Genomic DNA, 16,474 nt, shown 5'->3' with positions numbered 1-16,474 from the left:
TGGAACAGCCCACTGAGAGTGCTCAACAAGGCGAAAGCCGAGGAGCGTAAATATCTGTCTACGCAAGAATCACCACTCCTAATTGGCTGGCGGTGATTCTTGCGTAGATGCATGCGTACTTGCGTAGACAATACATTTTTTGTAATATTTTCTGCCGCCGTCCTTGTTTCAAATATTTTGAATAATTATATATGTTGCCTCACCAAAAATTCCCCAAGTGGTAGGTGGGATAATTCTATTTCTATGACGAAAAAAATTGATATTTAATATGAAAGAATATTGAAGCAATCGAAAATACTACTTAGGTATTGGCATGGGGATAAATGATGGATGAATATTTAAAAGAGCTAAGGTCCACCGGTTTCTTGTAACTTTCTCTTCGAGAGAACAAGCGAGAATAAAAGGACGGATCTGGAAGCTTTTGCCAGCGAGAAGCAGCAAGCGGGTCATAGCCCTGAGAGACACATGCATTGATATGTTGGTATTGCTCACGAGCACACATCCGACGGTACACGTGTACTTTGTGCCCACCCATTGGTGCGGGCATTGCCACGTTCCTGCCACCTATGAAGTGCGGAGAGCCTGTAAAGCTTCGGAGAACCTCGTAAACCTTCAGGAGGATGAAAGGACTGCGAGCGCATCCTTCGTTTTGGTGCGCGGTCGGCCACTGAAACGAAATCGTTTCGCTCCTTAGAAAAAAGACAAGAATAATAGACGGCCCCTATTAAACCTCTTGTTTTGTTTCCGTGTGCTCTTTCTTTCACTTTTAAAAAGAGAGGTTCCAGGCTGCCCAATAGAATGCTCAATACCGAAAAGCAGAGCTAGGTCAAACAAGAATAAGAGAATGGAAAAGCGTTTTTTTACTCCGAGTTTCACGCACTAAGCGATCGTCAGAAAACATCTTTCACTTTATCCTATCTGTGTTTGATCTGTGTGTGATCCTTGCTTCAGAGCTCGGCGTGCCAAGAAGCGACCGCACGAGGACACCGAGGAAGCTTCAATGCACGCCGCCGAGGATGCACCGAGCGCACCACCAGTGGCGCACGAAACGACGGAGATCAAACGGGAAGAAGAGGACGAGGAGGACGCACAGAACGCCCACCTACTCATCGAGGTCAGCAACACGAAAGCCGACGCACCTCCGCCACAGCAGCAGCCTGGCAGCTCGACCAGCGACAGCTCCAGCAGCTCCGACAGCGAAGACGACGACGACGATGATGAGGAAACGATGCCTGTCGCCGCTGGCAGTGCAACGAAACCAGGCAACGTCCAGACGCTGACGATCAAAGTGGAGCAGGACTCGGACGACGACAGCAGTGCTGCGCGGCGTCACCACGCGGCTAGCCGTGGCACTCCCTCTCCCCGCCCGTATCGCTCGCCGTCACCGAAGCGTGTTCGTCACCGCGCGGATGCTGCTCGCACCAGCGTGGACACTGCAGCGCCGTCGTCATCGGCGGCACCTCACACCGACCCGGACCACACGGAGAAGATGTGCATTACGATAACGGTGGACCGCCAGGCGGAGGAGCGGGAGCGACAGAGGCAGCAGCGCGAGCAGAATCGCCTGCTGGACGAGCAGCGGGAAGCCATCCTGGAGCGGCGACGCCAGAGGGAGAAGCTCGGACACAAACCGGGTAACCTGTCATCAGTGGTGGTTCGGCCAAACAGCTCACGATCGCACGGCTCGCAGCAGCAGCAGCAGCACGCAGCATCAAACTACGAGAGTTCCGAGTACGAGCCGCACCACCGCTCTCTGCCACCCGTCAAGCACGAAGACGAGGCGGAGGAAGACGGTCGCCGTGACGACTATCGTGCCTCCGGCAGCAACGACCTTCGCCACCGTCTGCGCCGTAACCGGAAAGAGCAGGCGTCCTCTGCTGGCGTGCTGTCATCCGGCCAGGGACGCTTCAAAGCGCCTATGCCCGGCTCCTTAACGATCACGTGCGAGTTTGAAGACCGGTAAAACGGTCCGCTTGCGTCCGAGCTGTAACTACCGTGAACTACTGTTAGTTTAAAGCTGCACTTCTTTGGGCCCCGCATGATCCCCTGTGGCCATCGTTTGCGCCTGACTTTACGTCGGGATGCACCGGCCGTTTGTGTATTGCCCGACGGACAACGGTGCGACTTCCAGTGCGAATTTAGCTCGTGCCCGGGACGTCCTGTGAGTGTGAGGCTAGGGGTGGAAGCTGACACGGCACTGCTGCTGCGCTGCCACTGAAGCTGGCCACGGCCAAGAACGCTAAGCCTTTCTTCGGGCTGCGGGCGTCGTTGGCGCGTCATGTATCACACATGTGGCGCGGCGGTAAGCCAAACTTATCTGCCACAGCAACCGAGCAGTTTGCTTTACGTGCTGCCGGTACACGTTTCCAGGTTGTCTACTTTTGTGGCTGATTCTAGCCAGCGATGTTTTTCGTCCGCTTTCCTTTCCTTGCTTGTCATCTGCTTTCTGCGTCGTATCTTGTTTGATGTCGTGTCACGTAGTTGCTGCCGCAGTTTTGGTTCTAATGTATTTTCGAAGAATGCATGTATCACTCGCACTGCTTGCCTGTGTCATGACTGCAGTTGCAGTAGCGACTGCACTGGTCGGAGTCTCTCTCTCTCTCTCTCTCTCTCTCTCTCTCTCTCTCTCTCTCTCTCTCTCTCTCTCTCTCTCTCTCTCTCTCTCTCTCTCTCTCTCTCTCTCTTTCTCCCTCTCTCACTCACTCACTTATGACTGTCTTTGTTTCATGCCAACTGATGTTGCAGCGCATGCGCGTTTCGATTGGACGCCTCTAGGCGGCTGGCGCAAGCGTGCTGTTGAACGCTGCTATGTTCCATTTGCCATTTCGAATATATTCCTCACGCAGTCTGTGTCTAAACTCCATGCTCGATGATTTAATTATTTTTCTGCATTGGTGCGTTGCTTGCGCTTCTCCGTTCATGAGGTGTGTGCCTTGTGAATGGACCCAATGGAGTGACTACTGCACGACCTATTCACATGATAAAACTGGAATCTTCAGCCGATGATGGAGAACCCTGGCCATTGCCTGCAACAAGATCAAGATCGTGTCATCTAACCAGGGCCTAGGGCTTCGTGATAAAGTAATGTTTGCAAGAAATTTTTTTATGTGCGTGTACGTGTGTGTGTACGTGTGTCGACCGTCGGCAGGGGTGCACGGATCATGCCCGTGCGCACCCAATATTATGCTTTTGGGCATTCCCGCGGAAAGTCGAAAGATTCTCCAAAAACATCGAAAAATTCTCCAGAATTCCCCAAATCCATCCAACAAACCAGCACGAATCGTGCCTTGCGCATGGGCTTTAGTATGCAAAATGGACGGCCGGGCACGTGATCACTAACCGCACACATCCGTTTTTCGCAAAAAAAATATCCTGATAATCGAACACACATACTGTAAAGCGTGAAATTTTCGTGGCGTTTTTAGTTCACGTTTTCAGAATCCGGACAGGTTTGCGAGGTTTTAATTTTGCGATTGCAGAATGGCATTCTTGCTAAACCTTTCATGGATCTCCTTTTCGCGCTGTCTAAATTTCGCGATTTCCACGCGGTCGCGAATTTCGCAGAAATTAGACCATGGCAATAATTTCACGGTTTACAGTACTGTATGTATGCATGACATATGCTGTAAATCTGTAAGCAACGATGTTCTTCCGGATGGCGAGGGATCCGGATAAGCGAGGTCTGACCAAGGGTGCAACCCCCCAAGAGCGTGCAACTCTGCATGTGGGGTCCCCGAAGGCGAAAACTCACGTCACCGGTCTGAATTGCGTTTTGTCCTACGTACAACTAAGGATAGCGTGCGCGCAATCCGAAAATCTGCCATGATTATGCTGGCGAGTTGCATACCCGCAGTGAGTTTCTGCCAGGGAGTGCTGATATTATCACTCCGCTGCTCGCTAGAAACGGACTGGGGTAATCATGCAGTTTAGGGTCCCAAATTATTTCGCACTTTCCCAGTGTTCAGTGTACTGTCACACGCGTTTTCAGTGTACTTTCACATCATGAACTATATTTTCATGAAAACCGAGGACAGATCAGACTGGGTACTGCTGGTGAACACTGCGGAGCAGGGAACCGAACGTGTTGTCTTCCGCGCGAACTCTCTGTCTCCACACGAACTCGCAGAGGCACGTCGGGAACAACTCTCGCGATGTGCCGAAGTTGCGCTTCAGGGAAAAAAAGAACCACCGCGAACGCTCCGGACATACAGTCGGCATCTCCAGCGAAACCCGTCGCTGCTCTCCTGCCGTCTAGTGAGGCCACATAGCGCCCCACACTTGGCACAAGGCATTTCGTTGCTGATACAGCGCCGAGCGGCAAGGAACTCCAGTTGACCAAGTTGGGTTCTGGAAAAGATCGGCAACACTTGTAGTGTGAACACCGTCCACTTCTCCATCAAAATCGCATGATCATTTAGAATGTGTGCCTGAGGGACAATGCGTATCGGCGCTCCGGGACGCCCAGCCATTACCACAAAGTCAAAGAAAAACTTCCATAAAGGAGACAAAACTTTGACAAAGGAAACAAAACTTTGACACGAGAAAAGAAGAAGCATAGTGAAAGTACACATGTTTTCATGAAAATATAGTTCACGATGTGAAAGTACACTGAAAACGCGTGTGACAGTACACTGAACACTGGGAAAGTGCGAAATAATTTGGGACCCTAAACGTGCATGATTACCCGGACTGGAAACGTACAACTGGGACACTACACCACATGCATGATGTGAGTTTCCGCCGTCGGCGACTCGCCGAAAGGGTATCAGGAGTTGCACACTCTTGGCCTTGGGGGGTTATGATCTTGGTCTGACTGTACTGGTACATGTACTGTAAATTGAGAAACTTTCGCTAGAGATTAAATTTCGCTATTTTCGCGACCACCACACATTCGCGAATATAAATCTCCGCAAACCTCTCCGTACATTGATTGTAGACAGTACGAGATCCGACTGAAGAGATAGTGGAATCGCAAAAGTTTCTTGTCGTGAATCAGCCCAATCTATGAAAACGCTAAATTTGCGCGCCGCGAAAGTTGGTCGCTTTACAGTGTTCCGGCTCTTGTAAGGGACCATCGCAAAAGTTCGCAGAAGCCCCTGAAACGAAGAGCATACGTTTGGGGGGGAGGGAGTCGTGTCGAAAATCGCAAACCGGGCTTCAATTCAAAAAAGTATTGACGACATGTAGGAGCTGATATAGATTAGCATGCCATCACAGCTAGCCGGCGTAGATCGCTTGTCAGGACGCGTAGTCATGCGCGTGTCGCGTAGCTGGCTGCCTGTACACTGTGTGTAGTCTAGTACCAAGAGTCCATAAAACGCGTGGTTTATGGACTCTTGCTAGTACTAGTACAGTAGTAGTACTAGCACTAGTAGCAGGGGTTCATAGGCCGATGATATGATAGGGTTTATGAACCCCTGCTGTGTAGTATAATTATTATAATAATTATTATGTGTGCAGCATCCAAGTGAAATAATGAAGCCCATATTGTGAATGTCGTATCGTTTGAGGGGGGAGGGAGGGGGGTCAAGCCCGAAACTCACGGTCTTCGTTTCGGGGGCTTCTGCGAACTTTTGCGATGGTCCCTAAGTTGTACGACACTTTCACCAAGTCGAGACTGCATCGCTATCTCCATATCTGCATGTATCATGATTGTGTATGGTGCTGGTGTTTTTCCCAGATTGCCTAGAGTGCTCAACACCACAAGGATGGAGCATTGCCACAAAGGCAGAAGAGAACAGGGACAGCCGGCTAGGTGACATTGTTGTAACGGGCTATGCGCATGAAACGCAGCGTTACAACAATGACCTAGCCGGCTGTCTCTGTTCTCTTCTGCTTTTGTGGTGCTGGTGTTTTACATGGCACTACCATCTTGACAATCCCCCGGGCCCGGCCTCTAAAATATTTCTCTCCCAGATGTTTGCCCCTCGGTTACAGAGCTCTGCATTGTCCGTCTCGGACCAGACTCCACCTACCCGCCCCCTCGTAGATCTACTTCCAAGCTTGGCACCTAACTCCTAAGTAATAAAAGACCTTCAACCACTCGCTTCCTTGTATGTACATGATGTACGAGCGTACCTCTGCTCGTTTGGTATTATTATTAAAATCAAGAAGAGACAACAAACATCAATATTCTTAGTTATCACTCCCTTAGTATTGACTCACATAGATTTTTGCCATACCTAAGCAGTCAAATATTCCTGCATATTTCACGGCTATATTGACCGCTTATATTTGACTCCTTTTTAGCGGTTGAACACATGCTTTGGTTAGTCGTGATAAATCTAATATTGACTTCGTACTTGGTCAGTATAGGAAATAAAAGACCTCGTAAAAGACCTCGGCTTCGCCTCGGTCTTTTACTCGGCTTTTATTTCCTATATTGACCTCGTACTCAGTCAATATGTATAATATTACCTGAAGCCGAGTGTATATGGGCGAATATTCACTAGTATACAAACCGAGGCGAAGCCGAGGTTTGTATAACTAGTGAATATTCGCCCATATTCACGAGGCTGAAGGTAATATTAGACTTATACCTCTCCATATTCACCCTCTCGAGTCTCGTCTCTAAAACCCAACAAACGAGTCCTGTTGGTCATACATGTGCATGTACGCAGAACTAACGGAAGTCGTTGTTGCTTCACTGAGCCTTCACTTCAGACCGACTGGCGTGTTCTTGCCTGAATAGGAGGGCGGCGTGTTCAGAATCTTGTTCAATCGATCGTGTACACGTACTGGTGCATGTGGCATGGGAGGTGACGACCTTGGAGAACACGCTCGTGCCAATCACCATGGAGAACACGCTCGTGCAGCTTGGCAAAAATGCTGCGTCAGCGTCAGAATCATGAGCTTTTCCATGGCAACTGACGCAACGCGGGAAGTTTGAGCGTCAGACGCTGCTGCGTCTGACGTGGGGAAATCGGCTGCGTTGCCGCTGATGGGAGTGACGCTTGGCGGAAAAACAGTGTCTTTCAAGTAAAATTAATAATAGTTTCAAGACACTTTGCTTGAGTTGAGCAGTTATTCGACATTCGTCTCTTCAAGGTTTGTTTTGTTCCCTCTTTTTGTTCGAGATGAGCTGTTCGTTGCACTGTGAATTTTGTTGCGTTGGGGTGGCAGCATGCAGTACCTTGTGAAATGGAGAGACTTTATCCTTTACGAACTTGGGAGTATGAAGAAGATATCAGTGACGATCTATCAGGTGATTTCATTTCATTTTGGGTGAATTTATTGAATGTATTCTTGCATGAATTTGGAAATCTCCCTTTTGTTTGCTGTAGATCTTTTGTTGGTTCGGGGAATGTTGGGCCCTTTCTCAGATGACGAATGTTTGAGGCTGCTGATGGAGCTTGCACTGCTCTGCAGTGAAAAAATAGAAGTGAAATAGTCTATTTCTGACTTTCGAATCAGAAACTGGACAAAGGGGGTTGGGACCGAAGAATTTCCCTGTGAAGTTCTTTCCTCCAGGTTGGGATGCTTGCATGAACGTACATGGACAAGGCCCACGAGCTCACTACCTGGTTACCACCAAGCCTATGATTCGCCGTAGTCCATGTACGTTCCTGCAAGACTCCTTTGGATCTATGACAGGAGGGGATCGTGCTGCCCGGCAGTTTGTCTCTTCCACAGAAAAGGGCATTGATTAATCATGAGCTTACCGCAGAGCACAACGAAAGCATTGTAGCATGAAACTAATTTGTCTGAATACAAATCTGCATAATGGCACAGGCGGCTAATGGAGGTAAAGCATAGCATCACCAGCATTGTATTCCTGGAAGCAGTGCAAGTTATAGATTTAGGTATCAATATTTATCTAAGCTTTAGCGAAGTCCGGACGCAGTACATTTCTAGTGTGAAAGATAGAAGAAAAAGCAATGATATCCGTATATACCCGGAAAGAGGGGTTAGAGTGGGTGGGAGTAAGTGAAAGCACTTGTACAAGCTAAACATCCGTGCAACCGGAAAGAGCAGAGAAAAGGCTAAAGCAATTACACAGGCCATGTGTACGAGGTAATTTAGCAGTGAGACCCAAACATTCTTGTAAACCAGAATGCAGTTTCAGCACACATTTTCTATTTCTTCATGTTGCGCTGCTGTTGCCGTTTCCCAACGATATGATGAGGCTCTCCGTTATGCTTCTGCTGGTTTTCCTGTGCAGGTATGTGCTGCCGTAGCTCAGAGAAATCTTTGACCAGGGTAGCCAAGATGGCATCACCCACATCCTCCTCTCCTTCAGGTTCACTTGTAGGTTTGGCATTCATGCTTGACATCTCCTTCAGTACTGTGTAGGTCTTCTTCAATTTGTTTTGTCTGCCCATACCATTTGCACTGCTCAGTGATGTCGGCGACAGTCGCCTCCAGCTCACCATTTTCCATTTTTTTCTTTACTTTTTGGCTACGCTGTGTGTCCTTGAGGTAGCATTTGAGGCTGACCAATTCTTCTACCTTTGTTTTGCAAACATTCTTATCAGTGATCGAACCCAGTCAACGTTGAAGCACCCTTGTTATTTCTTTCCGTTTCTTTTTATTCTTGTACGCCGCTGCCTGCAACCGTGCATTTTAATAGGTTTGCGAGAATCTCTTTTCACCTGCAGCAACCAGAGTTTGAAAGTACCAACACAAACTGGAAGCATGCCCAGTTTTCAGACAACTAGCTGCTTCAAAAATTCTTATGTCAGATGAGTGACTGGTTGCGCAGCCGACATTATGGTGACATAATGTGTCCTTGTAGTTCTGTTTATTATTACTTGTATATTTCACTGTTCGCGTCTTTAGCCGAGTTTTCCGCATCCATAGGAACGCAACCACCCTTCAAGGATCGTGTGTTTATTATAACAGTGTATTTTGTTATTTGTTTTGACCATCAGTCCTTGGCTGATGCTGGTCATACCTTCAACATGTTGACGCGTTTTTCAAGGCATTCAATATACGTAGGCCGCAATATTCTATCTTTTCATAACAAATACTGATGGCTAGTGCTTCCCCACTAGCTGCGCAAGTGTCACATCTGACTGCGGCCAACTACCCTTTAATTTGTGTGTTGTCGCTATTGCTGTCTATGTCTCTGTGCGTGCCAGTATATGAGGAACGAGAATTGGTGTTATTGTTGTTGTTGTTCTGGTTGTCATGGGCTGTGGCTGTTGAATGTAGGCTGTTGCTTTTGTTGTTGTACTTTTAGTTGAAACTGCATCACAAACAGGTAACCACCTTGATGATGGTGCACAATATCCGTTGAAGAAGCCGCAAAAAACACTGTTTTTCTCAAACCAGTGAGCTGCAGAATGAAACCAAGTATCAAGCTGGCAAAGCTGTCAGCCACTCTAAACGCTGTCCTCAAACCATACCACCCAGAAATTTACACCAAACAAGCTGCTATTTGTCAACAGGCAGTCATAAAATTCGACTCCCTGACTCAGTCACTCTACACTAGACAGTAGACTACAGAGTACTGACTGAAGTCACTGAGTGAGTAGTCTACGTCCTTGTGCATGGCAGCATGCATCATGTCATGTCAGTACAGTCGTCCCTCTCTAATCCGGCACTTTATAATCCAGCACCCTCGATAAACCAGCACAATTTTCAGTAGCCAAAATGTCCTCTTCATGTACATTGCAGCAGTAAATCAGATTTGTTAATCCAGCACCCTCCCTAATCCAGCAGATTTTCGTGGCACAAATGGTGCCGGATTATAGAGGGACCACTGTACATGGACATGGCATGCATCCAGCACATGGATATGGGAAAGCCCCTACAAAATGGCCTTCAGAGAAAGCCACGCGGTTGGAGAGGTAGTTTACTCGAAAAAAAAACTGAGAAAGAAGTGCTTTTCATCTTCTTGCTGTTCAATGTCAAGCCAGAAACAATTGAGAAGCTGCTTGAAATGTGCAGAATGAGGCGATTTCCTAGATCTTTGAAGCTAGAAAGCGCACTGGACCTGCAATCTTTTGGAACTGGTCCTTTTTGAGGACAGAGATCAGGCTAGCCAGGTGACAATGCTGTGGTTTGTTGGCTGACAATATTTGGAGGAAGCTTCAGAAATGACCATGAAGAAGGTCAATTCTTGCTATTTCCTCAAGATCACCAAGGTAACAGATACTTTTCAGTGGAGAAGAAAATCATGATTCTTAGGAGTTGAGATCGCATCGGTTGTTCAATGTTTTTCACTTTCGTTTTTTTCGTTGTGTAACTGTTTGTCTTGTTGGCGTGGTTCACTGGTTTGATGCCTTACATTTCGATTATGGCCATAGTTCAGAGCAATTTTCTTCCTTCCAAGATCAATCTCTGCAGTAAACGCGCAAATATTTTACGGAATTTCGGACTCTGTGGGATGTCATATAATTGCTGGTAATGTGAGTAGTAGTGTGTACCCTAGGAAAATTCTACGCTAACGTCCTTGAACAGGGACTGTTCTGAGTACAAACGAAATGCCTGGCTTGCCGCTTGATCCGCAATCATCGGGCCATTGACATGTTGAGCGTCCAAAACCTTGTTTGATCGCTGGAACGCTCCGTCTGTGAAGATGCTCACTGTCAGCACCTGGTCGCATGTGGATCCAGCGGCAATGGCAAGCAAGGAATTTCGTTTGTACTCAGAAAAGTCCTGTCTACGGAAGTTAGCGTAGACATTGTAGGGAGGTTTAGTCCCACGTAATCCGTGGGTACTTTACGTGTGTGTACCACGTGATACTCAGTGACCTACGTACAGACGTTTTCTGATTCACGACATACCGTGTATGGAGGCTCACTCACGTTCCGCCAGAACGTGGGTGAAAATCAGAATGGAGCGCATTGTGCGAGCTGTGAGGGTGCTCAGCTGAAGAAGTTTCCGAAGAACGAAATCAAAAATATTGGATGAGCTTCTTAGGCCCGGATAGCTTCGTCTTTGACCAGGTTTGGGCCTTTCGCTTCATGCTTTTGTTTGTTCCGTGTGACTAAACACAACATTATTGCAACGTGGGTGCCCTTCATCCACTTTACGTGGATCACCCACGCACGCGTTTCCGTTACGTGGGAACTAAACCTCCCTATTTTCTAGGGCACTCGATAGCTCCGGTGCGCTGACTGAAGAGGAATCAAGCGCAGCACCGAGTACTGCTCTCTTTACAGTACAATGTAAGTATCGAAAAGTGGTGAATATAAGTGGAGAATATAAGTGGTGAATATAAGTGGAGAATATGAGGTAAGTGGTAAACAGTAAACTTCGCTTATAACGACACTCGGCGAGGCATCGAAAAGGTGTCCTTATTCGCGAAGTGTCGTTATACCCGAAGTCTCATGTACTACAGTGGGATGAGACTTTGCTCTGGGCATGGAAATTATGTCGTTATTCGCGAATTGTCGTTATATCCGCAGTCGTTATTAGCGAAGTTGACTGTATGTAGATGGCCAATTGTATGTGGGTGAATATGGAGTGAGGTATAATAGATACGTATGGCTTATCAGCTAACCCCCACGTGACCATGGTGACTAGCCCTTTCCCAAAGGTGCTCGCCCTTTTTTCGCCCTTTTTGACCCTTTTTGGAAAAGCCCGTTTCTTTCGAACTTTATTGCGTTTTTGGTGAATATCGCCCTTTTTCAGCTTTTTTAGCTGAAAAAGTGCTAAAATCTCACGGTTTGCTCATGCATGTATACGATCACAGTTTCCGAGTGCTCGATATCGCGATGGGCCTTGGCACGCCGCTTTTTTGGGGGGGGGGGGGTAACACGCTGGTGAAGCTTGTATGTGTACTCCTCCAGTCTCTCCGGAGGCGTGGGTTCGAATCCCACCGCTGCCACCAATGTAATAGGTAGCCGAGTGGTAGGCGCGGTGAAATCAACAATAATTACTTTTATTCTACTTTCAGGTACACACCTGAGATATAATCGTTCGTGAAAGAAGAAGCGGCAAAATAAATAACTTTCTCTCCGGTGCTCACCTAGAGGCTGAATCCTTATTCTTCGAGTTAGCTTTCATTGCTATCCAATCTAATCTAATCTTCTCTTCATCAAAACAGAAATGCGCAGCCGCTTATATGCAGCAGACGCCGTACGCTTACATACGGAGATACACTAAATATACATCAGGCAAAGCTCCGTATTAGTTCCGTACTGCTTCCGTATTGGTCGGGCAGGGATACTACATATGCTGTAAACAGTGGGTTTTTTGAACTAACTTTACTTCCTGGTTCGCCTTTCTAGGACCCATAAATGGAAGAGTGCGTATTCATTTCTCATCTTGGGTTCATATCTAAACATGTATCATGGCTATGCTTCACTGAAAAAGAGCACTTTTTGCCTGTTTTCACTGAAAAAAGAGCACTTTTTCAGCATATTTTGAGGGACGCGAGTAGTACCTTTGGGAAAGGGCTAGTAATGCCATGGTGATATAAGGGCTTGAAAGTGCTACGTCACTCCATAGCAATGGCATAGCAACAATAGACCAATCCCGAAAAGATTGTCTGGGTTCGTGAAAGGGGGCACGCGTGCAAGCCAGCACGTGTGAAGTGCATCGTTTTGTATTCAGTTTGTGTGTGTCAGCTCATGGCGGAGGAGAGAGAGACTTTTGCTCGCCGAGCTGAAGCTAAAGGATTTGATGGAGTCCTGCCAGCAGCTAGTCAAAGGACCTTCGGTACCTTAGGCAGACCCTGACGGAGTTTGGAGGCCAGATAGCTCTCGGTGAGGAGAGAAACATTCGCGTGGCGATCGACTCTCCGTAAAAAATGCAGGCTACATAGCGCCGACATACTGCAACAGCTACGATTTCAGCTAACTTACTTCTCGATCTGCTGTTTCACAAAGTTCAACTATTTACAAGTCCTGACTGTTGTAGTCTGAAGCTGGAGTCTCATCGCCCACCTACACTCTACAGGTAGCTTTTGGAGCTGATGGATTTCCCGACTTGGACTCCTTCCGCAAACTCTCGCAACATTACTACAGTGTATGCAGTGTTTCCGCACGCTCGTGTCGACATGTCACCTATACCATGTATACTGTACATGTACCGGGTCGCGGAGGAGCTTGACGACCTCCGCTGACTCCAGGTTTCTGAAATACTGCCGTCGTCTTCGTTGATGTCGCTGGTGACATTCTCCCCTTGCAGGACGTGCACATAGTTGTCGTCCCGGGGGTAAAGACTATGTTGTCTTTCGAAAGTTCTTCATCACGCTCGCGCGAATGATGTTTCTCATCATGAACTCGTTCCGACGGTGTGACACGGCGATGGTCTTTGGCGGGGCACTGGCTTGGCGAAAACGATATCTTCTTGTGCAATATAACATTGATCGGCTGCAGATGAGTACAGTCACTTCGTGGTTGATCCTATAGGAGGGCAGCTGCCAGGAAAGAGGCAGGACTCATCGAAGACGAAGCGCTCGCAACAAACAATAGCACTCGAAATATCTCGTAAGATTTAGGGCCTATCGCTTTGAGCCACAGCGCTCACAGCCTTGCCTACTTCATCAAAGTGAGCTCTACATGTTCGTTGCCCTCTTCACACTACACAGAAGAGCGGAACAAGGATTATGTCTTAGCATTTCCACTCCAACAGCAGACCATTACCAGTGCGAGAGAGAAAACTACAAAGGGCTTTGCTTTCTGTCGCATCGTCTCTCTTGCATGCAACTAACGAGAAAACCGTGTACTTACCCTCGCATTCACACGCGAACTATCAAACACGTCCTGTGCCGCATGCTGATCAGGTAGTGCCATGTATGTGTTGTACAGTGTACTCTCAGTTGACATGCCCCCTTTCGAACCCAGACAATCTTTTCGGGATTGGTCTATTTGAAAAATTCGAAAACTGGATCCACCTGGATCCAGTTTTTGTATGGATCCAAGCACATTTCAAGCGGTCTCACTCACAGCAAGGTGATGTTGCCAGTGAAACTGACTGATTTGGCTAGTGGGGGCGGGGTGACAACTGGTGGCGAAGTAAAAGTTGCACCTGCATACGACATGAGTGGGTTGCTATGCACCCATATACTGGGGCAATAGCAAAGTCACACCTTAGTGGATCCAAAATAGAAATCTGATGTCAATTTACTACTCCCAGGCCGTTTTTGACGTCATCACTTTCAAGCCCTAAGTGTAGCCTGTACTGAATGCTGGCGGCGTACTCTGCACTGCTGTAGCCAGTGCATGCAGGTGACCAGGTGACGGTACTCTAGTTTTTGCTCCAGACAAGGACCCGGCGGTAGCAGAACAACTCATTGAGGGAGTAGTCCGTCTGTCGATCGGCTCGGCTCCCGAGCTTCAGCAAGCTGGTCCGATCATTCATTGTCATCCGTGCAATCTCACTCACAGGCTGAGGATACTCCGCGATCCGACAGGAGCTCAACGATGAACGAGGCAGCGTCGTCGTGCGTGAAGTGCGGCTGCAGAGAGCCAAGAGCTGGTAGACTGCTGCACTGCCTGCACGTTCTGTGCGGGGGCCGCTGTCTGGACGAATCACTTGATGCCAATAACCAAATTAGATGCCAGCGCTGCGGCAAAATAACGAAGTCAGCCGGTGCGGGCGAATGGGACCTACGCAAAAGTCTCCCACTGGCCGAGCGATTTCTGTACCCCAGTAAAGAAACTATCGAGGATGATCACGAGAAAATTTGCATTGCCTGTGAAGAAGCGGCAGTGTCTGTTTGTGAAGATTGCGCGTCGCCAACGCTATTTTGCCACGAGCACGCGACGAAGCATGCCTCGCGTGCACGTGGCGGAGTGTCGCATCGTCCGCGAGATCTTGTGCACCAGCCACCATCGGACCAAAGCCAGGAGCAGGAGGAAGTCCGGGTCAGCGAACAGCTGTGCCAGATACACTGCAGTCGACCGTTGGTCTGGTGGTGCGAGTCATGCCACGTTCTCCTGTGCGAGTTGTGCAAAACGTCTGGACACAACAAGGGCCACACGGTACTAAGCTGCCAGGACGTGGCCAGGGAGAAGTCTCGCAAGCTGGAGAGTATTCCGAAGTGGCTGTCTGCGTACTCCGCTACGGATGCTCAGTGTTTAGAAGAAGCCCCTCCTGCTGCTGTTGCTGCTGATCATGCGGCCGCGTTGACTGCTGCAAGTGCCATCCCCGCTGTCCTTGTTCCAGGATTGAGTCGCTCAGCACGTCCCGGCGGAGGATCTCTGCGAGTGAGTGATGTACTGAGTGAGATCGATACCAATCTGGGTGATATTGTGGAGCAAGAGGAAACGGCGTCAGAGAGCGTGAGCCGGGCTTTTCGGAAACTGCGCTCTGCTCTTGAAGAACGCGAGCAAGCAGCGCTAAATAAAATTGACAAGATCTGCCGTTCGAAAGAGGGTCGCTTGCGTCTCAAACGCAAAGTCTTGGAAAGGCACGATGGAGAGGGTTTAACCATCAAGCGTATCGCAACCCAAGTGCAAAGTCCACGTGCATCTTCAGTTGACGTCATTCACCTTGCCGGCAAGCTAGTCGAGCATGCAGAACAACTCCGCAAAGCCTGGGAGGACGAGCAGAGTGCATGTGTACAAACACTGCTACATGTCGACACAGCAACAACTGCCGCAGCAGTGAACAGCATTCGCGTGGCCGCCGGCAAAGCGATCTCTGTGCACGATTACGCCATAGATCCTGCACAATGCACTATCGGCGAACTGACACTGAGTGATGGAGGCCGGGAGCTCACTATAGAAATTAAGATGGGCCAGGCCAATATTCCATGGCACGCTCTCAAGCAGTCACGTGTCTATGTTCAATGTCGGTATCCTGATGGAAAAGTGCGGCGACTACAGGCTGAGTACAATCGACGGCTTCGCGACAAACTGGGAGCTTCGCTTAGTCCCGACGAAGATGGTTGTTATGCATTCCGTGTCGGCGCTGGAAAGGCGCTGTGGAAGGAATACATTTTCACTGAGCCGCAACGCTTTGATTCAAATGCTTGCGCAAGGTGTATTCAGTTAGAGGACGGCAACCAAGTCGCAGTTCACAAGCCCGACAATAGGTGGAAGCGGGCAATCGTCCTTGGAGCTAAGCCGTACGTGCGGGGTACCTACACATGGAAGCTACAGGTACACGATGTGTCGTGCGCCATCGGAGTTTTCAAGTACCGTGGCCCTATGGCCAGCTACGAAACCGAGCCACGTGACGCAGACTGGTACGGGTGGTACTCCAACGGTTCCTCTCACGGCGGAAGGACCCGGAAGTCTGGTGCTGCTATTGATGAGGGAGAACAAGTCACATCTGGCGTGCTAACACTTACATTAGATTGTGACCAGAGCACTCTTAAGCTACACCAGGAACGTACCGGCAAGACGGCTACCATCCACGGAGTGTCGGCGGATGGATGTCAGTGCCTGCGTGCCATGGTGTTCATGTACAGGCTCTACAACCTTTCTTGCGTGAAACTATGCTGAGTGTGCGTGTGTGTGTGTGTGTGTGTGTGTGTGTGTGTGTATGTGGCTTTCAGCAAGTGTCTGTGCCCCACCTCAACCGCATCCTTTCAATACACACAAGTGCCCGCGTGCGCGCACACCCGCATCTC

At 48.7% G+C, this 16,474-nt stretch overlaps 1 protein-coding gene across 1 annotated transcript in view; it reads left to right on the top strand.

Moving 5' to 3' along the window:
- Window positions 1-3,037, top strand: part of LOC135828341 (nuclear cap-binding protein subunit 3-like) — a 12,484-nt gene extending 9,447 nt beyond the window's left edge. Inside the window, exon 7 of the mRNA XM_065340786.1 lies at window positions 952-3,037. Within this exon, the coding sequence (XP_065196858.1) occupies window positions 952-1,963 (1,012 nt within the window). The 3' untranslated portion in view covers window positions 1,964-3,037. The remainder of the gene's footprint in view (window positions 1-951) is intronic.
- Window positions 3,038-16,474: the final 13,437 nt, after the last annotated feature.

Source organism: Sycon ciliatum, chromosome 12 (assembly GCF_964019385.1).
Source record: "Sycon ciliatum chromosome 12, ocSycCili1.1, whole genome shotgun sequence".
NCBI classification, from domain to species: Eukaryota; Metazoa; Porifera; class Calcarea; order Leucosolenida; family Sycettidae; genus Sycon; species Sycon ciliatum.
The sequence above is the reverse complement of the archived record's forward strand: the minus strand, read 5'-3'. Positions and strand labels throughout refer to the sequence as shown.